This window comes from Balaenoptera musculus, chromosome 13 (assembly GCF_009873245.2).
Source record: "Balaenoptera musculus isolate JJ_BM4_2016_0621 chromosome 13, mBalMus1.pri.v3, whole genome shotgun sequence".
Lineage (NCBI taxonomy): Eukaryota > Metazoa > Chordata > Mammalia > Artiodactyla > Balaenopteridae > Balaenoptera > Balaenoptera musculus.
In genome coordinates, this window is record NC_045797.1 from 31,573,590 (window position 1) to 31,600,369 (window position 26,780).

The window sequence follows — 26,780 nt, forward strand, 5'->3', positions numbered from 1 at the left end:
TATCTATCTATATATATGTGTTGAAATGTATCACTCAGTCAAAATTCTGGAGACTGTAACATATCATACATATATGATATGTTATTACTATAAAAACTCTACATCTAATTTCTCTCCTGAACTCCAGTTTTAGCAACTCTAAATACTTCCTTGGCATGTTGACCTTGCTGCTCCATTTTCTGTTCTAACTTGCTAAGCTAAACTTCTCCCCGCAAACCACCTATCAGATCACTCATTTTCCAATGTTTACCTTTTAAATGAAAAGTGTGTGAGGAGTCATCTTTTTACGCATCCCGAGCGGTCTTCTCACTTTCCCCTCAGTGGTCTGGGCTCTGGAATCAGACTTTCTGGATTAAAATTCCAGTTCTATTACTTAGTCCATGTCCCCCAATAGGCTTACTGTTTCACTTTATAAGCCTTGGCTTCCTGGAATCCAAAATAGTGCCTATCTCATGGAATTGCGAGAATTAAAAGTGATCACTCATGTAAATAAATTAGTGCATTGTCATCACATAGTGAACTCCATATTTGCTGCTGTCATCGTCATCATCTTAACTACCCCTGCCCCATCCTTGCACTCATTTTACTCACCAGATGATTTTGCCTCTCACTTCCCAGAGGAAATTGAGGATATTAAGTATGAAGTTCCTCAACTTCTCCTACCACCTCCAGTGTGGCAGATGGCTGTGTCCCTGCCCATCTTTTCCTCTCTTCCTTCACTGTAGACAAAGATGTGCCCCTTTCTATGGCTTATCCTCTTCCTCCCAGCTGTGCTCTCTTTGCTACACCCCTCAGTCCATCAGATCAGCCCCTCTTGGGGATGGAGAGTAGTGTTGAAGTGAATGACTAGACTTTGGAACTGAACAGAGCTGGTGTCAATCTTGGATCTCCCTCTTCCTGGTTCTCCGATCAGCCTCCTCTTCTGTAAAATGGAGATGATTTCTTTATGACTCTAGGTCATAGAGTTTGGGGGAGATTTAGATAAGATAATGACCATAAAGCATGGGGCTCAGTGCCTGGCACAGAGTAGGACCTGAATAAATGGCAGCCTTTTATTGTCACTGTTATGTCTGTGAGCGCTGCCAGCCTCGTGCCACTGTGCATTACACAGTGTAGGTGCTTGATAAACATTTGTTCTAGAGGTGGTGGTGAATGATGAATTATTATGAGCCATGATAAGTTGGCTCTGGCCGGGGCTCAAGATTCCTGACTCCTTAGAGAGCTGCCTGATATCACAAGTTCAAGGGACCAACATTCATGTAGCAGGGGGACGCTCTAGGCAAAAACATTGTAACTCTATGAGGATTTTGCCCCAAACCTAATGTAATCTCCAGATGAGCTGAACTGGACCAGGCAGAGGAACACCTCCTTTCTGGCTAAACATAGGTTCTAAGCTTAGAGCCCAAGGGCAGCTGCAATCTCCTTGTCTTTTTTCCTGGGGACCAAACTTCGATCCATTTGAGAAGAAAAGCAACCCTATAGATACACAGTAAGAAAAAGAAGGGGTCCAGACACTTTGATCCTGAAAACCTACCAAAGAAAGTGGTGGCTTGGAAAGGGTGTGCCCTCCTGCTTGGAGGATGCCCAGACTCTTCTTGTCTCTCAGCCACGTGGATGAAGGATTCCCATGAGTCAAGCCCTGGCCAGTGTACCCAAAAAACTTAATCCGTAGAAAAATAATCAAAAAAGAATCTCAGTATTTTCAAAGGAGACCCCAAGGAAGGAGAGTAGGCCGGTGTGGCATGGGATAGAAAGTGGATGGCAAGAGGCAAGAGATGTAAGTGCCTTTAGGGGTTCAATGCAGCAGCAGTTTTGAGGAAGATTGGGACATTTAGGAAGATTAGTATCCTTAATTTAAATGTAGATTCTCTTGAATATCTTTAAGCTCAATTCTCTTTACGGTACTATAGAAAACCCAAAGCAGATAAATATGTGATGGCCTCATGTCAAAAGTGTGTTTCTTTGTTTATTGATTTATTGAGCATGTACTATGTGCCCAGCTTCACACTAGGTTCCGGGGATAAATGAATGGAATACAGCTTCTGCCTTCAACTTGTCCAAGAAGACAGGCATTCTAACCTTATCTCAGGAAAGCTGATACAACTCACAAGTATGTCAACCACGTAACAGAGAATGGCCATTCTTCTGCCTGGAATAACAGCTGGGGGATGCATATTTTGGAATTCTTTTTATCACAAATTTGGTCATTTGGCTTTATTACAGAGCTCACTTGGGTGTTTCACCTTAGCTAAGCCAATGATTGTTATGTGGTGAGAGTGGTAGAATCAGATGACTGTAGCAATCTCCTTAAACCAAGTCCTACCTGTTTCTATTCTTCGGCTACCCAAACTCCATTTAGCTGTTTGATTGGCTATTTAAAGAATTCTGCTCTTATCCTTCACTAGAATTTCTTTTAGATGCTGTTTTCAATCCTAACTGTACAAAATCCCCAGAGATAATTAATCAATGAGTCCTAAACAACACCTTGACAGATAATTCACCAATAATAATTTTGGAAGGTATGTGAAAGACCATATAAATGGTTTGGTCCCCTGGACTTCTACATCAGAACAGGCTTAATTGAAGGTGTTTACCTAAAATTCACTTTGCCATCTTCCAGTCATATATTCATATCACTTTGTAAGGATTGCTTAAACTAAATTTCTGTCTTATGACATCATATGATTAGATTGGAACTTGACTCTGTAACCTGACCTTTTTCCATGGAAGGGAAAAAAGAAAAAAGAGACTTTCTTAGGGAGGTAACTAAGCCTTTTAAGGCAAAAGTGACCATCCCTTTCTGTTTAGGAACCGGAAGTTTGACTCTGTAAATGGATCTGCTCTTCCAACATTACCTAACGATTATTCATGGCTTCAGTTTTCTTTTTCTCTTTGTTCTATGCATGGCATTTAATGAAGATGGGTCACATACAGACTCTAATTTCACAAAGAAATGTATGATGCTCAGCAACAGTTCTGTCACAAGACACTTAGGCTATCACTCTGATATGGAAGACCTTCTCCAAGAAGCCATTCTGGCATGCAACCTTCTGAACTTGTCAAGTGAAAGTAGTCTGAAAAGTGTCTGCCTGCTGATAAGGCAGGTCTCAGCTATTTTTCTCCTTCCTTCTCTCTTCCTGCAGAGTGTCTGAGGCCACCTCTTGTGCTCCTTCCAACTTGGAGAGTCAACAATTCTCAGTCATAGGACTTGCCTCAGTGGATCATGTCACTGGGGAGCAAAGGGTTATTCTGTAACATTCTAGGTGGTTATACGGTCTCAGACTGTGACACTGACATTCGTAGATTGATTTGGCTGAGATGAATCTTTCTGATAAAACCACATTCCTCCTCCCTTCTCCAGGTATTTGTCATCTTGTAATAGTCACTTTCCAAGTTCAATAATATCATGAGTGGTTTACCTTGACCTTGCAGCTCCCTAGGGAAGGTCTTGGTCGTGATCACTCAAAGAGCAAATGTGTGTTGCCCCTTCAAAATGTATGTTCACTGAATTCTTAGATAAGGTGACCATACTTTCTTAATGAAAAAAAAAGAAAGGAGACCCATGTTTTGCCTGGACAGAACATTTGAAATTGGAGCCCTCCTAGGAAATCTAAAAATATTGCAGGATTCATGCAGCTTTTAGGGAAACCACAGAACAGTCAGAGTACAGACTAATCCACTAGTACGGAATATCCCACCACTCTGGGCTTGAATTATGTGTATAAACATACAGTCAAGGTTTTATACAGGCATACCTTGGAGACACTGCAGGTTTGGTTCCAGACCACTGCAATAAAGCAAATATCACAATAAAGCGAGTCACACACATTTTTTTTTTTTGGTCTCCCAATGCATATAAAAGTTATGTTTATATTGTAGTCTATTAAGTGTGCAACAGCATTACGTCTAAAACAACAATGTACATACCTTAATTTAAAAATACTTTATTTCTAAAAAAATGCTATCACCTGAGCCTTCAGCAAGTCACAATCTTTTTGCAATAGTAACATCACCATAACAAATATAATAACTGAAAAAGTTTGAAATATTGTGAGCATTACCAAAATGTGACACAGAGACATGAAGTGACCAAATGTTGCTGGAAAGATGGTGCTGATAGACTTGCTCCATGCAGGGTTGCTGCAAACCTATAAAAAATGCAGTATTTGTGATTAAAAAAAAATAAAGCAAAGCATAGTAAAAAGAGGTATGCCCTCTCATGCCTTATCCACCTTCTCAGAGTCTAACTATATGGACTGATAGCTGTTCAGACAAATCGGAGGGAGCAGTGGCAAGAGGGTGATTTTGAATCCAAGTTTCCCCAATGCATGAACACGGGGTGATTTGTTTAGCCTTTCAAACCTCAGTTCATCTGTAAAATGGGGAAACAAATGCTTCCTTTTGGAGTGAGGCTCAGATATAAGTGCAAAAAGGCTGATACCGAGAGGCACGCAGGGCTCTGAGGCTATTCCACGCCCCCGTCCACATTAACATGTTTGCAGAGCCCAGAAGGCACGTGCTTCTTGGCTCCTCATGGAGTGGGAGTCAAAAAAACTTGAAATCTACTAATTTTCTTCATTGAAATAATTGCACTTATTTCAGTATCTTAGTTTTTCCTCTGAGCTGCTTTCCAGATCTGAGTGTCTTGTGAGGCGTGAATGGCAGCTTATCTTGCTGAGAGTGTGGAATAAAACCTTAGCAGCCTCTGGTGTTAAAGGGCTTGACTTATCTCAGGGTGGTGGCAGAGCGCCCTGGCTGGCTTTGCTGCTTTGTCTTTGCACTCTGTACGGTTGCTTAGCACAGCTGTCAAACACCTCGAGTGATCCTAAGAGCATGATGATGGACAGTCTATGCCACTCCCAGGACATCCTAGGTCAGTGGGCATTTTCCTTTTTAGCATTGACTCCTTAAGAAGTACATGCCAAAAGAGATTTTGTTAGCTTTAAAGAACTATGAAATATGAATTAAGATACAGATAATGTAGCCTTCTGTAACACATAAAGCTTGTCTCACTCCATGAATAATTCTGTTTCTGAAAAGAGCATAAGTGTAACAAACTCAATTTAAACTGTAATCGGGCAATTCTCTGTTCCAAGGAACTCTTGGTGAAGCTTTCTTCTATAGCTAATAATAATAATACTATTTAGCTACTTTGGAATTTGATAGATAATATCAATTTATATACTTTTCAAAAACCGTGGGCTCTCTCTCTCTCTCTCTCTCTCTCTCTCTTTGAGCAAAAGGGGATAGGATAATCATTTATCTCCTTGTTATCTTCTACGGTTGGAGATAGCATATGAGGCACTAGTTCTTGGGATGAAAGGACCCCTCCTCCCAGACTTTTGTTTCCCCAAGAGCCTCTATATTACCAAGACAAAGGTTCAAAATTATTCTTTCATATTAAGCTCTTACTTTATCTGGATTTGATTTTTGCATAAAGAGCGAGGTAGAGAGTCAATATTTTCAATAAACGATCCTGGCACAGTTTATCAAATCATCTTTTTCCTATTGTATCTGCAATGCCAGCCAGCTATTATATATCAATTTTTCATATTTGCATGAGGCTTTCCCCAGGTTCTTTTCTGTTTTATTGATCTATTCCTGCAACGACACAACACTGTCTTGATTATTACTGATTTTTAATAGGTCTTGGTATTTGGTAAGAAAAGTCTCCCATCTAATTCTCCAAGGGTATCTTAGCTATTCTTAACCCTTCACTCCTGCATTCAAGTTTTAGGATCATCTTTTCAAGTCAATTAAATGTCTTGTTAGGATTGTGATTGAGATTTTATTGAATCTATATATTGATTGGGGATTATTGACATCTTTGTTATATTGTCTTCCTATTCATGAACTTAGATTAGTGCTACATTTATATGTCTCCTTTCTTGTCCTTCAATAAGCTTTTCTGCTCCTGGGTACCATGCTTTTACATGGGTTGAATTGTTTATTATAGAGTTATGGGAACCAACACAATACTTTAAAACAGTGCTTGCTTTCCCACCTCAACTATGTCTTTTGTCCAGGAGACCATCTCTTGCTCTATTGTAGATCCTGAGAATGAATGCGGACAGCAACAGAAGAGAGAGCCATCAAGCCAAAGTCAACCAACACAAGTGGTGGAACAAGTACTCCTGCTGGGATGAACAGAATTGGGGAAACCTTTGGGAAAACAATTTGTCAATTAAGATTATTCATAGTGGGGCTTCCCTGGTGGCGCAGTGGTTGAGAATCTGCCTGCCAATGCAGGGGACACGGGTTCGAGCCCTGGTCTGGGAAGATCCCACATGCCGCGGAGCAACTGGGCCCGTGAGCCACAACTACTGAGCCTGCGCGTCTGGAGCCTGTGCTCCGCTACAAGAGAGGCCGCGATAGTGAGAGGCCTGCGCACCGCGATGAAGAGTGGCCCCCACTTGCCGCAACTAGAGAAAGCCCTCGCACAGAAACGAAGACCCAACACAGCCATAAATAAATAAATTAATTAAATTAAAAAAAAAAAAGATTATTCATAGTGGCACTGTACATAATGCGGAAAACAAGAACTAATCCAAGTGTCTATCAACAGTATAATAAATCTTTATATATTTGTAAAACTTGGAACTCTGCAGTAGTGAAAATCAATGGACTACAGCTAAAAACTGCAAAAAAGCAAGTCATACAGGAAAACATATAGCATGATTCAATTTATATGTAAGTTAAAATAGGCAAAACTAAGTTATATATTTTTAGGGATTTGTTCATATGTAGTAAAATCACAAAAGTATAACAGGTTGATTAATAAAAAAATGTAGTCTGGTAGTTACTCTGTTGGGGAGAAAGAGATGAATTGGAAAGGGTTACATGGAGGTTTTAAAGGTCCCAGTCTTTTGTACTTTTTAAACTGGGTGGTGGGTGCACGGGTGTGTCTGTTTTATTACTGTCTTCAAATTTTGGTATATTTTATATAAACACAATGTGTATGGTACATTGCATAATAAAATTTTAGAAGGATGATAAACTAATTCTTCGCAAATATTTAATTGAATGGTATACAATAGTAATAAACCAATCTATCTAACTATCTATATATATACATATAGAGTGTGTCTCAAGAAAATGCATGCATATTTTAATGATGGTTATTTATTTTAAATGGCATTTATGTTTTTATGATATTACTGTAAGAAGTCTCAGGAAGAAAATATTTGAATGTTTGCTACTTCTTTTTCTTGAGTGACTATGTATTAACTGCTGTGGGGAAAGTAAAGCTCTAGGCACTTATGATACATCATGGAATATAACTAGGATTCCTGCCATTCTGGAATACATACTCTAGCTAGGGGTGAGGAGTGGATGGCAGAGAGAGACAGACTGAAAACAGTGAGCATACTATATTAATAAATTGCATCTTATGTTGGGAGGTGAGAAGTAACCACTAGAGCAGGGTCGTAAGTTCAGGATTGCTCGATGAGCTGCCATTTTGAACAAGCTGGGCAGGGTGGGACTTCATGGAGGAGTTTACTTCTGAGCAAAGACTTGAATGGGAGAGTGACCATGCGGATTGTTGGGGAAAGGTTGTTTCAGGTGGAGGGAACAGCTAAGGCAAAGGCCCTAAGATGGGAGCATGCCTGGGGTGTTTAAGGAATAGCAAGGGGCTGGAGTAGAGTTAGCAAGTGGAGATGATGTCAAAGAGGCAATAGAGGGTCATGAGGGCTTCTGTATGACTTCGTCTTTTTCTCTGAGTGAGGAAAGGAGTGATGATCCGATATCATATCAGAATCTGGCTGTCATGTTGAGAACAGACTGTTAGGTGTTGAGGGCAGAAGCAGCTGGTAGCCTGTTACCACAATCCAGGCAAGAGGCGATGTGGCACAGAGAGTCTCCAAGTATTTCTGAGATTGGCGGTATTCTATGGAGAAAAAATGTTGTTTAAGCACTCTGCATTTTTCTTGGACCTACATTCCAAGTAAGCAAATATCTGAACAACTGCTCTCAATCTTAGAATATGTTGGCGGTTGTATTCGAAATCTAAATATCCAGTGTCTTTACATTTCAATAGAATTGTAAGTTTTCCTTTACTACTTTAAAAATCCTCTTATAAGGTTATGGAAATTCTACCCAATGGAGATGGGCAGTTATTATAATTAATGGTTGTAAATGGACTATGTGACAATGTGAAAAACCCTCAAGATGAAATGTTCAGTGAAAAATAAAAACAAGAGGCAAACTGTGTATTTGTATAGTACGACTATTGAACAAAAAAGATCCATGACCTTCCAGCTGGTCCAGCCCACTTCCTCTTGGGCCTCATGTACTGTAGCGCTCCCCCTTGCTTGACTTCCGATAACCACCTTGACCTTCCCATTGATACTTAAGTCTCCCAAGCATGCTGTTTCTTCAGAGTCTTTGCATGGGCTGTTCCCTCTGCCTGCTGGGCCCTTACTCTGTGGCCCTCATGGGCCTGCATGACTGACTCCTTCACCTTCACCAGCGAGGCCTTGACAGACACAGCTACCCCCTTCTCCCTTGGCACTTCCTATCCCCTTGATTCAGTTTGTTTTTCCCACCGTACTTATCACTACCCAACAGGCACTTTGCTTTATTTGTGTATTTGCTTATTGTCTCTCCCCCTCCAACTGAAAAGTAAACTCCCCAAGGTCAGGGGTCTGTTTTCTTCAGGTTTTGTTTTTGAACCGTACCTGGCACATAGTAGGTACACACAAGAAATTGTTGAATGAAGGACTATTACAAAGGCATGAATTTTTAAAAATTGTTAACAATTATTGATGATGATTCACACTCTAGGCCTTATTGGAGAATGAAGGGATCACGTGGAAGGTTATTAAAGGAAGGAGCTAAAGGTCTACTGAAATCACCTACCTCGGAGAAGTTGAGTTGAGGAGCTGGCCCCTGTGTGTCAGGGCATGAGAAGCACTTGGCACACTGGTAAGCCTCGGGTAAGCTGTAACCTAGATGCTGAGGGGTCAGTAGAGGCAAAGGAACACTTCTCCTACTGAGAATGTGGACTCTGGCCTAAGGAGTTAATGAGAAATGCCACTGTCAAGACAACGTCTAATATTAGAAGAAGGCGCTGGGCAGACCATATCAGAGGAGAAAAGACCCATCCCAGGGACAACGGCACCCCTGGATGGTTTCCTAGGTCTGGAAACAGTGGGCAAGATCTGGGCTGGAGGAAGAGGGCAGCCAGAGAGCAGATTTCGTAGCAAGCAAAGAAATGATCAGAGCAAACTATCATCCTCATGTTGAGCTTGCAAATTCTAACTGCACATAGCTTATGGAGCTCTGGCTGGGGAATTTTTGGCAGAACTTAGATTCACCTGTTATATATAGTAGAGCAGTACTATGTCGTGCTAAAATATCAGAATAATCCCATACGGGTTGGTAAATAGCTGCTGCTCAAGCTCTTCCCCCAGCATCCCAGCCCAATCTCCCCAGGATCCAGAGCTTTAGAGGTGAAGCTTGGGGCCCCTGGGATCCTGCTAGTATCTCTTTAATTGGCTGGGACCTGTTATATAGCTTGCTAAACATTTTTATTTTCATACCTGCAAAGTAATAGAATAGATTATGTCTACAAAAATCAAATGAAGAAGGAATGTGGAGATATTTGGACTTTTTAGAGTCATAGGAGAGTCATCAGGAAAAGCTAGAGAAAATCCTAGGAATAAAGAGACTCTGCAGCTAAAATGTAAGTTGTCTGTGACCTAGAAGAGGGAAGAAGTTGTGTTCCCTTCCTTCATGGCTAAAGTCCAATCTCCTGCCTTGTTCGCCCAGCACAGGTGAGGAACATAAGGACCTTGCGTTTCATTTCAAGAAGTCAGAGGCTTTGAGATGTGGTTATAGACACTTTCCTATTCTATCTTTAAATCAACCAGAAAGGTAGACATTTGTGATGGGGAAACTGGTCCAAATATTTAACCCCATCATTATTCTAACACCGAGCACAGGGAAATCGCAGTTGCACATCCTAGCCCTGAGAATGTACAGAACCAGAACTCTGCAAGGTGGGATACCCGTGTCTCCTCCGACCTCTGAAACCAGCACGCCCGGGTTATAAGTACTACCACTTACTCGGCTGTCTTGTGGCAGTTACACGCACATGCCTGCCACTCAGAGTTTTGGAGTGTGCGTTGACATCTGTGTGTGTGTATGAAGATGAACGGGTGCTTGTTTCGATGCAGGGTGTGATACAAGGACCCTGCTGGTATGCTGTTGGGAACCTCCGGTAAAGACTGTAGGATGGGTTATGGCCCTTGGACTCACTCCCTTGTGGACCTGTTCAGGGTGTAATCTATTTTCAGTCTACGATTGTCTGTTTAATGTAGGAGCAGAAGCTTTCACTGAAATAGAGCATTGAATCAAATCCACATCTATTAAACAAATTAACAATTTTGTGGAGGGTATTTTTTCCCCCCTAAAATACAGCTCTTTCTCTGGTAGTTCAAAAAAATTGCTGTAAAAATTTGCATTTTAGGAGGGGAAGAATCAGAAGATGACTATAAACCTTAGGGAGCCTAGAGGAAAAATGGAAAGGGGACCTATTGTAGTTATCCTATTGGGGTAAACTTAGGAAAATTTAACTCAGAAACTAAGAGAATATTCCAGTGCACCAAATATATAGATGCAGCCCTCTGAACTCAGCACCAGGGCGTGCACTGAACAGGTCAGAGAGACCCCAGTCCCAATGCCTCAGCGGGAAAAGTACTCCCTGGAGTTGTTCACAGAACCACCCTGACCACAGCATGCTGCTACTGCCACTAATTAGGGTTGAAAAGTGAGATGACCTTGATTTGTCTTTCCCTACACCAGACACACAATCAATTCCACCATTGTTTTTCAGATCAAGGCATTTGGCATTTTTCACCTTTGTTTGCCAAGCTTTTACTGGAACCGTTTGATAGTCAATTTGATTTAACCATAAAGATGGATTTGGCAGAGATTGGGGTCGTTTTAATAACTCATCACACAGGTGAAGGTCCTGAGCTCCACATCCAGCTGCAAACTGTCGCCTGCCTTGGACTGACCATGGACTCCCTGGAGACAGGCTGGGCTGGAGCTTAGTTAATCTGGCTAAACCGCCTGTGCCCCAGACTAGGGGAACCCTGGTTAAAAGGTCTGATTGTTTTCTTGTTTCATAAGAGTCAGACTGCCTGGATTCAAATCCTGGCTCTATCACTTTGTAGCTTTGTGACCTCTGGCAACTTATTGAATCTTACTGACCCATATATGCCATGGGGATAATAATAGGGTTATTATAGGAAGCACATTCGGTGATATATGCAAAGCACTTAGTACAATGCCTGTTCGTAGGAAAGCACCTAATAAATTTTAGTTGCTGTGATAATGAAGCACTTGCCCTATTTTTCAAAAGCCATTTTAGCCAGATCGAATCTGTACCAAAAAGGCTATTGCCCATGAAATTTATACCTTCCTGTTTCTAATAATGTCAGCTTGTAAAGATTTATATAAGTTCATTTATATCTGTTAGCTTAACTTGGAAATGTTGGAGATTTGGTCTTTCTTCAGAAATGTTTATGTGAGGATGAAAGCCCCATCACTCGCATTAATACATATCACCATTGACGTGTATTGTGTTGACTCAATGTCTATTATATGCATGTGTGAAACTGAACCACGTAAAAGCAGAAATTACGCGTTCCTGCCAAAAGGAAGTGAATTGAAAGGAGGAGAAGCAGAGCCTTTGCAAGGAGAAAATTGTCCTATCTCTCAGCCAGTGTCAGAATGTGGAAATGTTTACAAAATGCTCATTAAAAGAAAAAAGGATTGCAAGATAGAAACAAAATCTGGTGCACAAGTTTACACTAGGGAGATAAGAAAGGCTAGGCCCCTATGGGGGATTTTGTTATCCAATTACTGCAACCTGATTTTGGGGGGGGAGAGGAAGAGTGGTAGGGGGAGGGAGAGAGGGGAAGTTTCCAAACTTGTCTCCAGTGACACGAGACATTTACGCTCCGCAAGATAAAACTGCCACTTAGAGCTCAGGAGCGCTAAACCTTCCTGGGTTGGCCTGGGGGCCGGAGCAGAGTCATGGGTTCCCTGGCCCTGCAGCTGTGTGCTCTCTCCTGCCTGGTGGCTCACTCGGTTTCTGGCAGCCCCATCATGAGCCTGGAGCAGTCGCCTCTGGAAGAAGATATGCCCCTCTTTGATGATGTCTTCTCAGAGCAAGATGGTGTCGACTTTAACACACTGCTACAGAGCATGAAGAAAGAGTTTCTCAAGACGTTGAACCTGTCAGACATCCCGACGCAGGATGCAGCCAAGGTTGACCCACCAGAGTACATGTTGGAACTCTACAACAAATTTGCAACAGATAGGACCTCCATACCATCTGCCAACATCATTAGGAGTTTCAAGAATGAAGGTAAGTGGAGATTTTACTGATCACATTTGGATTTGAGTTTTTAGAAGCGGTGAGTAAATTTACAATGCGTGGAAATGATAAAGGTGAAAACATCTATATAAGGGTGTGTGTACACAGATACCCCAAAACAAGGCACATTTTGGTCTATACCGTTTTTATGGTCATTTTCCAAATATTATTAAAAGGTATTAAAGAATATCTTTTAATCCAATGCCATAAAGTGTCTACCATTTTGACATTATAATTGGGTCTTTGCAAATTTTCAATTTGGACAGCAGGTAATAAAAAATACTAATGTTGGTCTACCACTATACCTTTGTCTGTCATTTTCCAGATAGGGCTCAGTTCCGTTTAGCTTTTAATTGACTACAAAATTTGTCAACTTCTACATAGAATGAAAATGATGACAATAGGTAAAATACAGAAAGTTGTGATTTGCGTTTCGCTCAAATTTTGGGTGAGTTTCAGTTTTGTGATCTTATTTAAGAAATGTTCAAACAGGACGGAAACATATTTTAGAGATTCTTCCTAAAGTTTTGTTTTGTTTGTTGTGACGTGTATATCCTTAGAGCACTGTTTATAGTTTCCAGGAAGTGCGCATGGCCCAATTAATGATACAGCTTATTCTGTGTCTTTATGAAGAGCAATGTACCAGCTTTAAATATCAGCGGGAAAAGTGTGTTTTCTGCCCCCAGATCTTTATTCAGTACTAAATCTAATGACTTAGCAAGTTAATCCTTTATTTAATATGGTACAAGTAATCAAGAAAATTTTTTTCTAATATCTATGGTAAAAGTTGTGGGTCCAAAATAACTAATTCTTTCATATTTACCAATTATGCTTTTATAGTCATTAGGCAGGTACAAAAGAGGGTTTGGATAGATGTTGGCCAAATATTCTTGAAAGCAAAAAGGCGGTGACAAGATTTAGCTCAAGATTTGGATTTTTCAGACAGGGTTGACTTAGTAGATGTGGATAATTAGCTTAATTCTCTGAATCTGAATTTCCTCATCTGTAAATTGGGGACAATATACCTACGTAACACAATTGAGCAATTTCAAAGAGGTTACAAGTAAGAAAGTACTACATTTGCTATGAAGTATTAAACAAATGTCAGTTGTTACTAATGAATTCCTTAAATTCCAGGCATTGGGGGAAATGTTGAATAGGTATTGCTCAGTCCTGGAGATACTATTTGCCTTTAAAATTTAGGTGACTGCCAAAATTTCAAATATTTAGTAACATATTGGAAATGTGACTTAGTAACATTTAGTAACATAATGGAAATGACAAGCTGAAATTACAGATTCTTTCTGTGGTCAGTCTGAATTGAAAATAAACATCCTCCTTCCCTGGGAAGCCTTCCTAATGTTTCTGAGTGCGGATCCCTGGGTGACTGGCTCAGGGTGTGGGTGGGAAAATATTCGCATCCCTGGGGAAAATAGGAGTTTTTCAGTTCTCACTTCTGTGGAGGATTTGGATGGTCCAGGTGAGGAAATGGAGTTTTCAGAGCTTCTTATTACTGAAGATCAGTGAGGGCAGGAGCAAACCTCTCAGTGGACAACCCAGCTGCCCCCACCTCTGCCAATCCACTGGTGAAAATGCACAGCCCAAGGTCATGAATCCTGCACTGGGCTCGCCCTGTCGGCTGTTATTGTCTTTCTTTGATTCTCTACCATTTGCTCAGTGCAACTCCCTAGGAGACAAAGACCAACAAAACAAAACAAAACCTCCTCCAAATCTAACTAACAGGGGAAAACAAGTGCTGCTTCAAGGTGGAAAAAGCATGACTTTATTTCCTACCACTGCTTTGACCTCTCCTTGTCATCTTGGGGAGGTCAGTTCTCTGCACTGAGGCTTGATTTCTTCCAGAATCAAATGAACAGAATACCAATACCAACATTATAGGGTTATTGTAAGATCTAAATAAAACAATTTGCAAAGCACTTGGCACATGAAATTTGCTCAGCAAACACTAGCTCCCTTGCCTGAAAGGTAACACCTCCATTATTACTATATTTGCACATGCACAGTGAACTTATTTTTATATCAGCTTTATTGAAGTATAATGGATATAAACAATAAACTTCACATATTTAAAGTGTATAATTTTATAGGGTTTGACATATGTAAACATCCATTGGAACCATCACCACCATCAAGATAGTGAACACATTCATACCACCAAAAATGTCCTTGTGCTCCTTGGTAAACCCTTCCTCCCACTACAGTGAGCTTTTATTGTGCATTTTTCTAATGGATGGAGCAACCAGTCTATTCCCCTACTTTTGGTCTTCTCATGTTTCCAGTCCAAGGGGAATCAAGTTTTCTCCATTCCTATAAGGGGTGGGGGACAACTACCATATTACTTGATGTATGAAGGACATATGTCATGCCCATAAATCAATTCGGTCTGATGCCCAGAATCATCAACTCATCAATATTTTTAAAGTGCTACCTCTGTTCAAAGCATCATGGTAGATTGGAGGCATAGAAGGGAGGTTAAGCTGTGGTACGTGCCAGTAGGATGACAATCTAGTTGGGAAAAATCCATTCATAAAGACAACTGAAAATCAAGGATGTAAATGGCAAGGTCAAAGGAGAGGTATAGAGGGTAAATACTCAAGTTACCCAGAGAGGAGTGGGCTCCCAGATAGGGAGGTGAAGAAGGGAGGGCCCCATAGGGAGGGGTCACAGCTAGATAGATGGAGATGAGGGGGCAGAGCTTTCCAAGGGTCAGAAGAACATATCCAAAGGTGCAGTATACAGTAAAGTAAAGGAGTGTTTTGGCAAGTAGTGAAGATATCAGTCTACTTTAAATAGGAGACTTTGTTTAATATTTCTACAAATATTAATTGATAAATTGCAATGTTCCATGCTGTAGGGGATGAATGGGAGCTATGACTGGATTAAGAGGTTAAGACCTAATTATAGGTAGCTTTGCAAGCCATGCTAGAGAGTTTAAATCATTCCACTGACCTGTAATTCTCACTGGCAGTTTATGAGATGATTTTAGGTGGTACCCAGAGGAAGCTGTGAATCATGTGAAATCAGTATATGTTTTTATTAAAGTGGATTGAAAAAAATCCACATAACTATCATCTCGCACCCCTCATTTCATGAATACTGTTGCTTAGGACAAGTCTAAAAGAGGAAGTTAGTATAAAAACAATAATATCAAGTTAAAGAAAAATATTTAAAATTACAATCTGGAACAAGGACCTTACTGAAATCATGAATTGGATATACAATTGGGAAAAGGCTGCCAAAGATGATAGCGGCCCCCTCAATTGGTGGTCCTCAGCACCTTTGGTGTCATGGAACTTTTTGATTGATGATAGATGTCTTCAGGGATTCCTTGTAGACAGGTATTACCTGGGACATGTGTAGAGGAGATTTGGATGCCTATAAAATTTTCAGATAGGGAGTCAACATAATAATATTTGGAGGTGTGTTTCTAAGACTACAGGACCTTTACAATTTTATTTCATAAACATTCTGAGTGATTCCTATGTGCTGCACTTCCATGCCAGGTGCTAAGATTAAGGCAACCAATCTATCCCCAAGGATAGATTAAGGCAACCAATCTATCCCCAAAGTTCGTTTCCCCTCATTCTTCCTTATGGAGGACCACAAACCCCAAATTCAACTGCTGTGACCCCCTTAGTATTATGCCTATCTTGTTGACCTTGTCAGGCTTTGTGGTCTAAAGCAGGGATCAGCAAACTTTTCCTGTAAAGGGCCAGAAAGATAGTAAATATTTTAGGTTTTGTGGGCCGTATGATCTTGGTCGAGACTATTTAATTCTGCCATTGTAGTGCAACAATAGCCACAAACACAATGGGGAAATGAATGGGTGAAGCTGTTTTCCACTAACCCTTTATTTCCAAAAACAGGTGGCAGGCCTGATTTGGCCTGTGGGCTAGGTCTACATGGTTGTTTTTCAGGAAGACCCCGACTATGTGAGGGTCTCCATCCATTACAAGTACAAATAGGAAAAGCCATGACATCCTCGTCACTGAAAAGCTTCAAGAAAAAAACAACCACCACACGTGTCTCGTTTGATAGCTCCTCACTGGTTAGAAAAATTGGGGGTTTGCCTGGACAATCTCCAAGGTCCCTCCCAGGTCTATAATTCTGTGACCGATAAGCTACGCAAACAAGGCTGGGTGCGTTTTCTCTCATTCATGAGGCGGCCATTTTCCATTTTAGTCTTGGCAGCTTAACTCAGTCTAGCGTTCTACCCTTGACCTTTCAGTATTCTCTCTTAGAGAATGCTAACACTGTGTTTGTTTTCATTGATTTTCCCTCATTCTCTCTGTATCAAGCCTCCTGAATGGACAGGCACTCTTATTGAATAAATAAGCCTCTGTTTTTCTCTGTAACATACTGCAAATCTGATTTCTTTTTTTTTTTTTAAGATCTGTTTTCCCAACCAGCCAGTTTTAATGGGCTCCGAAAATACCCTCTCCTCTTCAATGTGTCCATCCCTCACCATGAAGAGGTCATCATGGCTGAACTCAGGTTGTACACCCTGGTGCAAAGAGATCGCATGATATATGAAGGAGTGGACCGGAAAATTACCATTTTCGAAGTACTAGAGAGCAAAGGGGACGGTGAGGGTGAAAGAAGCATGCTGGTCTTGGTGTCAGGGGAGATCTATGGAACCAACAGTGAGTGGGAGACTTTTGATGTCACCGATGCCATCAGGCATTGGCAAAAGTCAGGCTCATCCACCCACCAGCTGGAGGTTCACATTGAGAGCAAACATGAAATGGAGGATGCTGGCAGGGGACAACTGGAAATAGACACTAGTGCCCGGAATAAGCACGTCCCTTTGCTTGTCGTGTTTTCTGATGACCAAAGCAGTGAGAAGGAGCGGAAGGAGGAACTGAATGAAATGATTGCCCACGAGCAGCTTCCGGAGATGGACAACCTGGGATTGGAAGGTTATTCCAGCGGACCTGGGGAAGAGGCTTTGCTGCAGATGAGGTCAAACATCATCTATGACTCCACTGCCCGCATCAGAAGGAATGCAAAAGGAAACTACTGCAAGAGGACCCCGCTCTACATCGACTTCAAGGAGATTGGCTGGGACTCTTGGATCATCGCCCCGCCTGGATACGAAGCCTACGAATGCCGTGGTGTTTGCAATTACCCCCTGGCAGAGCATCTCACCCCCACGAAGCATGCGATTATCCAGGCCTTGGTCCACCTCAAGAATTCCCAGAAGGCTTCCAAAGCCTGCTGTGTGCCCACCAAGCTGGAGCCCATCTCCATTCTCTATTTAGACAAAGGTGTCGTCACCTACAAGTTTAAATATGAGGGCATGGCCGTCTCTGAGTGTGGCTGTAGATAGAAGAGGAGTCCTGTGGCTTATTTAATAACTGTAAATGTGTATATTTTGTGTTCCTATTTAATGAGATTATTTAATAAGGGTGTACAGATCATAGAAGCTTGCTGCCTTAGGGAATTTGACAGGTCGGTTTGTTGTAGGAAATGCATAATTTACTCCACAGTCTAGTCCCTTCCAATCTATGTTTCTTTGGACTTGCCATTTCCTGGCAAGGCCATCTCTAATAGTAAGTGGCAAGCCCACACTACTTGCCCTTTAGGCCGATTCGAAAGCAACACCCCTAAGCAGAAAAACAGTGTCGAGGGAGGTAGATATTTGTGTATGTATATGTGTACATAGATAAACTTATAAAATCCATTTGGTTCTATAGAGGCAGATTCTACTCACACACGTGCATTAACCCAATCAAATGTGTGTATGTTAAAAGACAGTGGGATGTTCTTGGTCACCTCTTCTCTAAGTAGTATTTCCATCAGGATAATTTGCACCAGGAATTTAATCATCCTAGGAAGTATTACATTTCCGAAATACTACTGGAAATGTAGGGGTAGCTTTTGTCAGTTGAGTTTCTGCTATTACTCAGAGCAGCAGGGCCTGGTAAAGGAGGCTGCATGTTTGAGGGGAGGGGTTATTTGATACACAAACCAAGTGGCTTCAAGGGGCAGTGGCCTTAAGGGACAACAGCAAAGAATGAGCCCACGGGGGACCAGTGTGCTCTAGAGGGCAGTGCCTGGTCAAGAAAGGAAAGCAGAGGGGACTTATCTGTTCCTAAGGCAACAGGAAGGAAAGGCCATGTGTGTTGGCCTTTATGGTTGCAGAGGGTACAAGAGGTTCGAGGGGCTCTTAGGGGAGGAGGGGCAAAGGATATAGATGCTGTCCTAGGACGTGTTTGTAAAATTATAAGCAGTTCTAATTGGAGAGTTAAATATTTTGGACAAAATAAAATTAACAAAGACCAAGAGGAGGAAAAATCAGAAGGGATCTGTTTGTTGGATTCTTCTTACCATTTTTCTTCAATTCTTCATATTTCTCCTTTGCCTCTGAACCTCTGCTCTTGCTGTTTTCTACCTTTTCCCTTCCCTCCCTCTTTTTTGCCTGAGCACCTTGTGTCCTTCTCCCATTCATGTGTCCCCTATCATCCCTGGCCTTTGTTGCCCCTGCTTTGAGCTGGAAGAGGACACCTGAAAGCGTTTGCTCTTGGGATAAAAGGAGTTAGTGCTCTAATTTCTAGATTTCCCCCTGATATTTTATTTAGTTGAGTTGCTAATATATAAAATGTTTTGTTCATGAAGAATACTTAAGTGTAAGAAAAAGAGAACCAGAGTCGAAATGAATACATTTAAATAAATGAATTAATAAATAGACACACAACCAAATGACTCGAAAGCTAAGCTGGAATTTGGAAATCAGGTTTGCCCCATGATGGAAACCCTGTAGCCTTCCCAACCTTCCCACTCTGCAGTCTTTCTGTTTGGGAACTGGCCAGGACTAAGGGACTGGGAAGTATTCCTGATGACAATGGTCTGGGGCGTCTGCCCATTAGTTGGCCAGTTGGAAGGACACTGAGACTTGGTCCCAGTGCCCCCCATGCAGGACCACAAGTGTTGTGCAGGGAGAACCACAGCAGAGCAGTTCTCAGACTGTTCTGACACCTCCAGGCAGACAACACGGATGGTCCAACCTAGAATCGGGAATGTGGTTTCCAGTACATTGTCCCCCCCTCACCCCCCTGAATGCTTCTTTAAAAAGGCTTGCACTTTTTTTTTTTTTTACCCTGGAAAACCATCAGCCTTGCTTTCACAAACCTCTGGGGTCATAATCTCATCTTGCCCTAGAAAATAGAGGCCAGGGAAGCTATTTTGAAGGACATTTTGCCCAATTTGGCCCTCAGCTCTGCACATCTGTTGTCCACTGGTATCCAGAGGGTGAATCCTGGAGAATCCATTGCCCCTGGAAGAGTGGTATTCTGGTCATCAGTGGGTATACAGTGATTGACAATTTGAGGTAGCCATGCAACTCAGAATCATTCATTTATGGAATACCCTCCATAGAAAACGGTGTGCTTGCGTGTGTGTGTGTGTGTGTGTGTGTGTGTGTGTGTGTGTGTGTGTAACTGGCTTTATATAGCCAAGCTTAGTACCCTCCGTGGGATGGGGTGCATTCTTTATATCCATGGATCCATGGTACGTACTGTATACTCATATACTCTACGGTACTTCTTATCCTTTCTAAAGGACACTGTAATAGACATAACGGTAAAACCTTGGTTGAATGGGATTGTTCTAACTAGATAAAAATCAAGCAGAATTTTCTTTTATATGTAAAATACATAAGACAATGGTATGCTGGTGAATGCTTTATACCCAGCAGTGGCGAGGTGCGGGTTGTGAGGAGGGAATAGCTCTGATTTGTGGGTTTCAATGGCGCAAATACCCCCTCCATGGCCTACTTCAAGCTACCAATGTGATGTCAACTGGCTTGCAAAATACCCAAAAACATAACAGTAAGCTCTCGGGAGCCACGTCTGCCAACTCTGGTATCCTCCTGTTATTAGCACGTTCATATTAGAACACTAAAGATGTGACGTGCCAGACTCTGCTTTCCTCATGCCCTCTGCTGGCTCTCCCAGGTTCCTAGGGAAGCTTTGTTGTGAGCCCTTACAGTCACTCTTCCATTAAAGAGATGTGAAAATCTAGGCTGTTGGCAATCAGGCTGCATATGCCAGATGTTTCTCCTTTTACCACAGTCCAGAGGTAAACACGCGTTTCTAAGATTTTCTTCTACCCTATGGAAAGAGTGCAGAAAGCCACCTATTGGTTATTCAAATGTTGCTAGTTGCATTTTTTTTTTTTTTTTGCTTTCTTGTCATCAAAAAATTAAAACACACCGACCATAAATAGAGGGGTTCTGCCAGCTCCCCTCAGGCCTCCTGAAGCATGCTCGCAATTCCTTTACCTCACTGCATGAGTACGAAGCCAGGAAGGTGTCCGATCCTTAGGAAAGTAGAACTCACTACTGTCTTCTCTGGTCATAGACCTTTGCTATATGCCACACCTGTCTTTTTTACACTTTTATGGCAGAATTATCATCGCTGAAGTTGATAAAACTAAATGACCCTTGAGAAAGGTAGCAGGGGGACTTTGGCAGCCAACAACCAAAATATTCATGTAAAAGTTTCTAGGCTTCCTACTATTTATTGATGGATATATTTATTTTTTGTAATATAGTGTAGAATACCAAATATTTTATTTTTATGTTTGTGATTCCCTCTTGGATAAAAGAGTCTTCTGTGCTTTTCAAATAGTACCTTCTCCTGAGTATGGCTCCTCTACAGTGTATCGCCTGTATTTTCATCTCTGTCTTTTTGCATCAACATTTCCTGTTACTTCGAGGAGCCTTGCCAGAAGCTTGCCGTAACTGTGTATATTTGTATCTTGTAGGCATGCTGTGAGCCCCTTGGCATATTCACTGATTTCTAAATAGGACAGTTTTAACTGACGTGTAGGTGTTCCAGAAAATATTTAACCAATAAATATCATTCTAATAAGCTGACACTGTCATTTTACTGTGAGAGGCAAATGTCAGGCTGTGAGGGACTATGTTTGCTGCTCAGTGAATGGAGACGGTATTTAATGGGGGCCTTTCATGCCCCTAAACTGGTGCTTCCCCTCTGACTGTATCCATCACCTTCAATGACCCACCAATTCAGAGACCCAATTGGACAAATCCATTTGTAATTGGAAGCATTACTCTATAAATGTAAAAAAAAAGGTTAATTTAGTGATTTCCCAAAAGAATCAGTCTCAAGGTACCTAAATTCTTTCCCTGCATATAATTTTTTTGGAAATTAATGGCAAATACTTTTCCCAGAAATTAATGTTAGTAAATGTTTTGGTATTCTTTGGAATCTATATTCTCTAAGTAAAAGATATTTTCATAGAAAGGAATTTTACATATGGCTTCTTACTGGACTGTTCAAGAGACCATACAGTCCAGCAGTGTTTTAGCAAAGCCATTTGCAATTTGTCTGGAACATTGAGGGGATGCTGTCCTATCCAAAGGCCTGGGATCTTTTCACAGAGTCACCGTGGGTTGTACTTAGCTGTTTTCGAATCTGGTAAAAAAGCAATGCTTCTGTGACTCTGTGCATTTTCTTGTCTCCAACAAGGACATTTGATTTCACACATTAGATGGAAGGAAAGTAGATAACGTTGTATCAGAGCAGCATAAAAGGGTGTTTCTGGGTGTGGAAATGTATCTGAACAACCCTGTCAAGGAATGCCCGTTTGTCATGATCCGCATGTTCCTATCACATATGAGCACTTGTTTTGTGAGTGTCTGGCCTGATTGCCGTGGGGATGTCGATGTGTTCGTGCCCACCTAACGAGCCTCCACAAACATGGGAAATCCACGAATCCCACGGTCACACCGAACCAGCTGAAGCATGTTCATGTTTTCGTGTAAAACCCTGTCCAAATTTACATAGTAATTATTAGACTACAGTGAAGATGGAAATAAGTATTTTACACTGTGTTCATAAGCCACCTGTGTACATTCAGAATCATCTTGTTAAATAAAATGGAAAAATTATTTTGACAATAATTATGTGCAGCTTATTTTTCCTCGAGATGAAATCTTTTCTGCATGCCCTGCCTCCCTTTTTTTTCTTTTCTTTTCTTTTCTTTTTTTTTTTAACGTTTCTTTTTCACAGTCTATCCAGATGGAGTAGAGCTTCCTGCTATGTTCATAGAGCACGGCCTGAAGAATCGATGAGTTAGTTTTGGCTTCTAAGTGGTCTCACCAGAGAGTGAGGATATGCTTCTCCCATTTTACACAACTTTCTGTGAAACCCAACAATGCCAGAGACATACATAGACAATGAAATTGACTCCTCTTTGTCAATAATTGTGAAATATTTCTTGAGTTTGGAATGAGACAGATGAAACAGAAATTACTTTGGGAAACATATCTAGGCTAAAGTTCACTGAAATTTGATTACCGAAACTTTACAGAATCTCAAGCTTAGAAGGGAATTTTGAAGTTATCTGAGGGCCACTCCCCCTGGCAGCCACCAAAGCACTTTTCATCTTTTCCGCAAATATTAGTGACGAGAAGGGAACACACTACCTTCTTAAGGGCAGCTAGTACATTTTTAGAGAGATTGCTTTGTACTCATTTCATCAAATAGGTTAGTTCATTATGCCCACGAGTTACTGCAGGAGAGACAAAGGTAAGCAGAAAGTCACTAGAGTTCTTCCTTATATGGAACTGAAGACCCTTCTGGTGTCCCTCAAAACTTCCCTGTTCCCAACCCTTGTGAACATCTAGTCCATCTTCATGACAGTCCCTCTGGCTTGCAGACAGCTCTCCTGTCCTTCTGCATCCACGGTCCCCCTTTTCCTGTAATAGTGTGTGTTTGAACACATGGCCAGAAACAGCGGGCTCCCTCGGCCAGCTGGAAACAGAAGGAAGGCCTGCACCTAGGCTAGACTTGGGCCCTGAGGGGGTAATAGGCCTGGTGGACAATCAGACGCTGCTGTCTGTCCTGGAAGGAAGTTGAATCTATGGCAGAATGTGGGATTTGAAGGACAGGGAGACATTCCCAGGTGGGCCCCAAATCCTTCCCTCAGACAATCAACCTGCACCTCTTTTGGAGGGGATCCTCCAATGTGCTGGCCGGTGGGCTATATCTGGCAAGTGCGTCAGCAGGGAGCACGACCCTTGTTCCCAGTATCAGGAGGAGTGATAAAGGCAGGACAACAGTTCCAGTCCTGGAGGAAAGGGGGCTGAGAACCCGAGATGGGGCCTAGGCCAGGGCTGGACTGGAAAAACCTTCGAAAAGCCATTCTTATGACTTGATTTTGAATTCTTTAGCAACACATTCATTCTCTTCTGTAAATAGTTCCATTTCTGAGTGCCTCTCCCAGTGTGGAGCTTGGACTGCTCTCCACCTGTGGTCTGACTTGAGCATGGCAGCGCAGAACCAGCCATCATGGTTCTAGAAGTTTCTCATCTACTGATAGAGCCTGGCATCACGTTGGGCAGACAGGCCTGCAAGCGATTTGGGGGGTAGTTTGTCTACAAAGTAAGATAAAAAATCATTTTCAAATCTTAGATTATGCATTGAATAATATTTACGGGTTCTAGCAGTGCTCCTAAGGTGAATTGATCTTTGTGGTGTTACGGGAAAATAATGCCATGAGACGGACTGCATGTGGCTCCAGTCACATGATGAGAGCCCGCTTTTGTGCAGAAGTGACTATTTGTAAATAAGGGGCCTGTTTGGAGAAGGTGAGAGCTTGTTAACTTGGGTGGTTATAAATGGATTATGCGATTATCTCCAACTCACTCTCCCAAACTGTCAGTTTACAAGAACCAGCTCCTGCCCTCTCTTAACCTTCCTCAGAGCGTTCACACAGATTCAAAGGAGCTCATATCATCCCAAGGAGAAAGCCTGGAAACACGCAGACACCCCAATCCATTTTTACTCTTAAATGTGATTCTGAGACTCTTATACAAACTTTGGGCCACTCAGTTCAAATTAAGATTCTTTGGTGGGAAGTGTGAAGAGCTGTCGTCAAATCGGGATTCAGCAGAAAATTTTCACTCACAGGACACAAGGCCAGGTTTCTCCCACAGCATGGAAGTGGTGCTAGAAAAATCCAATTCTAACCCCTCATTAGCATTTTTGCCTAAAATGTATGACGTAACCTGACCATTTATGAGGAAATATCAGAGGAATCCGTTTGGAGAACATTCTAGAAAATAACCAGACTGTACTCTCTAAAATCCTCAATGAAAGGCAAAGAAAAACTGAGGAACTGTTAAATATTAAAAGAGGCTAAAGAGACATGACAACCATAGGCAACACATGATCCTGGACTGGATCCTAGATCCCCCCAAAAAAGGGCAAAAGGACGTTCTCTTTTTGTTAAGTTCACTACTGCTCAGCTAACAGAACTCTATCAACTGTAAACTCTCAAATGAGAGTCATTTAAAAAATTCATGGTTATTGGTGTTTCTCTGAAACTGTGAGACGTCATATGGGAGGAGTAAGTAGGCTTTTGCCCAATGTAATCTGCAAGAAACAAGCAAGCAGCATTCAAAATAAGACCTTCGCCAGTGGGTAAACTCGACAGAAGGAACAGAGCGGAGGGGAAAGTGTTCATCCGCGTGGCAAACGTGATGTCAGTACACGAGTTGCAGCCAAACATTTTCCTGAAATAGCCAAGCTCAACACTCCATTCCCCGAAAAGAAGCATGCTTTTCAGGCAGTAAACCATCTGTTTCAAGTGTTTAGAAAATGACTCTCCAATCACTGGTAATTTAAACTTCCTTATACCCCAGTTCAATGTTTGATAAGGGAAGAGTGCTAACAGGATGGGAACTGAGTTACTATATTAAGAAACCCAGCGAGAACAAAAACCAGCCCCCTGCAGCTATTTTGTTTATGCTCCAGATCCGTCTGTTTTAATTAACATAGTATTTACATGAGACCAGCTCCTGTTACCTCTTTTGCTGCCACTGTCACATGTTCTGTTCTTTAAGGTTTTTTGGTTTTGTTTTTTGTTTTGGGGATTTTGTTGTTGCTTTTTAAAAAAAATTTCTACAAAAGCACAGCACAGTGAAATCACATTATCACATCCTAACTCCCAAGGGCCAGGCACTCTTGCTTTGTACAGTATGGGGTCAGGTATTGGGTTGCTAGATAAAATATAGGATGTCCAGTTAAATTTGAGTCTAAGATACACAATGAAAAATTTGTTGAGTATGTCTCAAATATTGCATAGGACATGGATATACTCAAAATGTATTCGTTGTTTATCTTACTCCAAATTTAATTGGGTGTCTTGTGTTTTTATTTGCTAAATTTGGCAGTCTTTGTTGGTTATTGCTCAGAAGTTTCCTTGAGGGGAGAGAGCTGGAGGAAATGAAGTACTTCTTCCATCGATTCCCTAAAGGATTCCTCAGAAGATCACAAATCAAGCCTAGCAGTGTTCATTGTTGAAGGACAGCTTTGAGATTTGAGGTTGAAATCCACTTGACCATGATACCTAATACTAAAAACAGTAGCAAATCCCTAACACACCCTCCTCCTCATATCCCTGGAAATCTTACCTTCAGAGTTTCCATTTTTCATGTTGATTTTGCCTATTTTGAATTTTGTTATATTCACAAAAATGAAATTGCTGGAGAAAAAGGATGTGCACATTTAGACTATATCATTCTGAGAGATACTACCAAGGTACTCTCCAAAATGTTATACCACATCATACCCCATCAGCTGTACGCAAGAGGTCTGTTTCTGTAGTTTCCAATATTCAATGCTATTGCTTTTTTCTTAATGGATGTTGGGATGGTTGAGATGTGTCCCCCCTCAAAATATATGTTGAAGCTCTAACCCCTAGTACCTCAGAGTGTGACCTTATTTTAAAATAGGGTCTTCAAAGAGGTAGCCAGGTTAAAATGAGGTCACTAGCGTGGTCCCTAACCCAATATGACTGGTGTCCTTATAGAAAGGGCAAATTTGGACACAGACACAGACAGGCACACAGGGAGAACACCTCTTAAAGATGCAGCTCCAAGACAAGGAATGCCAAAAATTGTCAGAAAACCACCAGAAGCTAGGGTAGAGGCATGGAATGAATTCTCCATCACAATCCTCAGAAGGAACCAACTTTGCAGACACCATGATCTTAAACTTTTAGCTTCTGGAACTGTGAGGCTATCCATTTCTGTCTTTCAAGTCACTCAGTTTGTGGTACTTTGTTATGGTATCCCTAGGAAACTCATACAGATGCTAATTATGATAAATTTAATTAAATAAATTTAATTTTATTTCTTTAATGATGGGTGAGTTTGAATATATTTTTAAATATTTCTTGATTAATCCTCTTTATTCCATCAATAGACTTGACCTGTCATTTACTCATTGTTCATATTCTTCTAGCTGATTTGTTGGAATCTATATATTATGTGCAATTAATCCTTTGCTTTATGCTACCAGTGGTTTTCCAGTTTGTCGCTTATCTTTCAACTTTTCAA

The 26,780-nt window shown here is 41.4% G+C and overlaps 1 protein-coding gene across 1 annotated transcript; it reads left to right on the forward strand.

Annotated features, from left to right (window-relative positions):
- Positions 1-12,029: 12,029 nt before the first annotated feature.
- Positions 12,030-22,288, forward strand: BMP10 (bone morphogenetic protein 10). Its single transcript, XM_036872341.1, has 2 exons — positions 12,030-12,379; positions 16,801-22,288. The coding sequence occupies exons 1-2, from the start codon at positions 12,046-12,048 to the stop codon at positions 17,736-17,738; spliced, it is 1,272 nt and encodes a 423-aa protein (XP_036728236.1). The 5' UTR covers positions 12,030-12,045; the 3' UTR covers positions 17,739-22,288.
- The last annotated feature ends 4,492 nt before the right edge of the window (positions 22,289-26,780 follow it).

Coding starts and splice junctions, on each gene's coding strand:
- BMP10 (XM_036872341.1), top strand. CDS start 12,046: ATGGGTTCCCTGGCCCTGCAGCTGTGTGCTCTCTCCTGCCTGGTGGCT. Junction 12,380..16,800: donor TAGGAGTTTCAAGAATGAAG/GTAAGTGGAGAT, acceptor TTTTTTTTTAAG/ATCTGTTTTCCCAACCAGCC.